Genomic DNA, 2,500 nt, shown 5'->3' on the forward strand with positions numbered 1-2,500 from the left:
TGGCTCACCATCCGAGCTCCATTCTGGATCACTCCCTGAGGGACTGAAGGAAGAAACACAGAGGGTGAGACATGGGGGATAACACAACCATGCACACACAGACACACACACACACACACACACACACACACACACACACACACACACACCAACACACCCACACACACTCACACACACACACAGACACACACACACACAGACACACACACACAAAAAACATTCTCTCTCATTTACTTTCTCTCTTATTCACACACACAACATATCACACTGACACACACAAATTTGCAAACATACACACACACACACACAGGCATCTTGCACAACCCAGCTCGGTCACCGAGTTGAAATCAGCAGGAGGGAGAAGAGAGTATTGATTCACCTCAAAGCCGCCACCAGTTTCCAACACTTCACATGATTTCATTTGATTTGATTTTCCCAGCTTTAGCCCCCCTCCTCCATTACTGCCACCTTCTATTGCCCCCTCCTCCATTACTGCCACCTTCTATTGCCCCCCCTCCTCCATTACTGCACTACTGTTCTATTGCCCCCCCTCCATTACTGCCTAGTTCTATTGCCCCCTGTTTCTACTCCCACTCTGTGTGTATCTCTGTCTATGCACGATGTCTAACTCTTTAGGGATTCAAGGGAAAGCATGTCCACTGCCTCCCATGGGGAGGGTACACACACACACACACACACACACACACACACACACACACACACACACACACACACACATATATATACACACACACACACACACATATACACACACACACACACACACACACACACACACACACACACACACACACACACACACACACACTATATCCCCAGTGCTATGACACCTCTTCATCCATTTATTAATTAACTCAAACCGTGAGAAGAAACAGATGCACAGACACACACACACACACACACATACACATTGGGACTTCAGAGAAAGGCCCTGTTTTGTTTTGAGGTACTTTTTGAAGATATCAAAACAGAAAAAAGAAAAACGAGAGAGCGGTCGAAAGGGCTACGAGCACAAAAGAGAGGGAGAGAGAGGAAGAAAACACAGAGAGAGAGAGAGAGGAAGAAAGAGAGAGAAAGAGAAAGACATTTCTAAAAGATGAAGAAGTAAAGCAGATAGTTTGTGCAGATTCCAGATGAAGAGTTTGTTGATCATGACGTCTGCGATTACTGGATTTCATGTTATCAGTGGATTGTTAGTCTCTTTGTTGCTCAGGAAACCATCTTCCCCCGAAATCATCAGACCCAAGAACAGACTTGGCCTTGATTTGGCCCAGTTCCGGCTCAGTGACGTGTGCACTATACACAGACACACACACACACACACACACACACACACACACACACACACACACACACACACACACACACAGACACACACACACACACATATACTCACAGGAGAATGGGAGGTCTGAAGCATTCAAAAGCATCATGGCTGTGGCAGCATCAATGTCTGGATCTAATGGAAGTCAAGCGGAGACGCCAGCGTGGTTAAGGTAGGACTGCTTTCGGACTGACCCGAGGTTGGCGGGGCGCACACAAGGAGGACCAGAGGAGCGGTGAGGGGCAGTAAGGTGGGTGGGTGGTCAAGGGGTCAGGGGTCAGGACATGAGCTGACTGATTGATGCAGACCTGGGGGGATCAGGTGGGTCTGTCACTCATCTCAGCTGTCGGTTAGTGTCTTCACTTTCAGGAAAGAAAAAAACGACCAATTGATTTGTTTTGTTTTGTGGGGCCAAGGAGCCGTTTTAGAGAGAGAAGGCCTCCGTTTCCTGAGGATTGTAAGTCAGGTGAGTCAGGTGAGTTGATTTGAATGAGTTCCTAACAAGCACAAACCTACAGATGAAGCACATTATCGCCAAAAAACAACTCAGGGCACCTGTCTCTCTCTCTCCCTCTCTCTCACTCTCTCTCTGTGGTCAGTAAACACTCCTGACCAGAGAGGAGACTGCTCTGATTCAGAGCAGATGGCCTGGAGAGCGGGGGAAAATTCCCTCACTCCGCAATCCTGTGCACTGTTTCTGCCCATTAAGCAATAGCATTGTTGCCTTGGCAACCCTACTCCCTGCGCCATAGTAACAATATACATCGCCACGACAGCAAATAGAATGATTGCGACCTCCTGAAACAGAACATCTGGGTTGGCAATGTGCCCCCAGTGTGTGTGTGCCTTTTATCTCATCTCCTCTCTTTAGCCGCGAAGAAGCGACCCCCCCCCCCGCAGAAAAGCTGCATAAAGTGAAGAGATGCCTTCGGACAAGCCGGTGTCCTCCCCTGTCTGCCCCTTGCCCGGCCAAACCGAGTGGACAATATGAAGTGACTGGGGGACGCGGCCCCCTCTCCCAATTAACGTGGATGGGCTGGCAATCTCAAAGGCTAACGAGCCTCCGCCGTTGTGTCTGTTCCGTGTCGAGCCATCCATCCCAGCTTCGCGAACAGCCACAGCACACAAAAGAGAAGAAGAAGAGACAGAGAGAGA

General features: G+C 49.0%; 1 protein-coding gene across 5 annotated transcripts in view; it reads right to left on the minus strand.

Annotated features, from left to right (window-relative positions):
* foxn3 (forkhead box N3) overlaps positions 1-2,500 on the minus strand; it is a 111,758-nt gene that overhangs the window by 9,109 nt on the left and 100,149 nt on the right. For 4 of the 5 annotated variants that reach the window (XM_048270823.1, XM_048270825.1, XM_048270824.1 and 1 more), the window contains 2 exons: positions 1,418-1,480; positions 1-43 (listed from right to left, as the gene is read on the minus strand). The exon at positions 1-43 is cut by the window's left edge and continues 36 nt beyond it. In XM_048270823.1, the coding sequence (XP_048126780.1) occupies positions 1-43; positions 1,418-1,480 (106 nt within the window). The remainder of the gene's footprint in view (positions 44-1,417; positions 1,481-2,500) is intronic. The other variant, XM_048270826.1, reaches the window with a different exon arrangement.

This window comes from Alosa alosa, chromosome 19 (assembly GCF_017589495.1).
Source record: "Alosa alosa isolate M-15738 ecotype Scorff River chromosome 19, AALO_Geno_1.1, whole genome shotgun sequence".
Taxonomy (NCBI): domain Eukaryota; kingdom Metazoa; phylum Chordata; class Actinopteri; order Clupeiformes; family Clupeidae; genus Alosa; species Alosa alosa.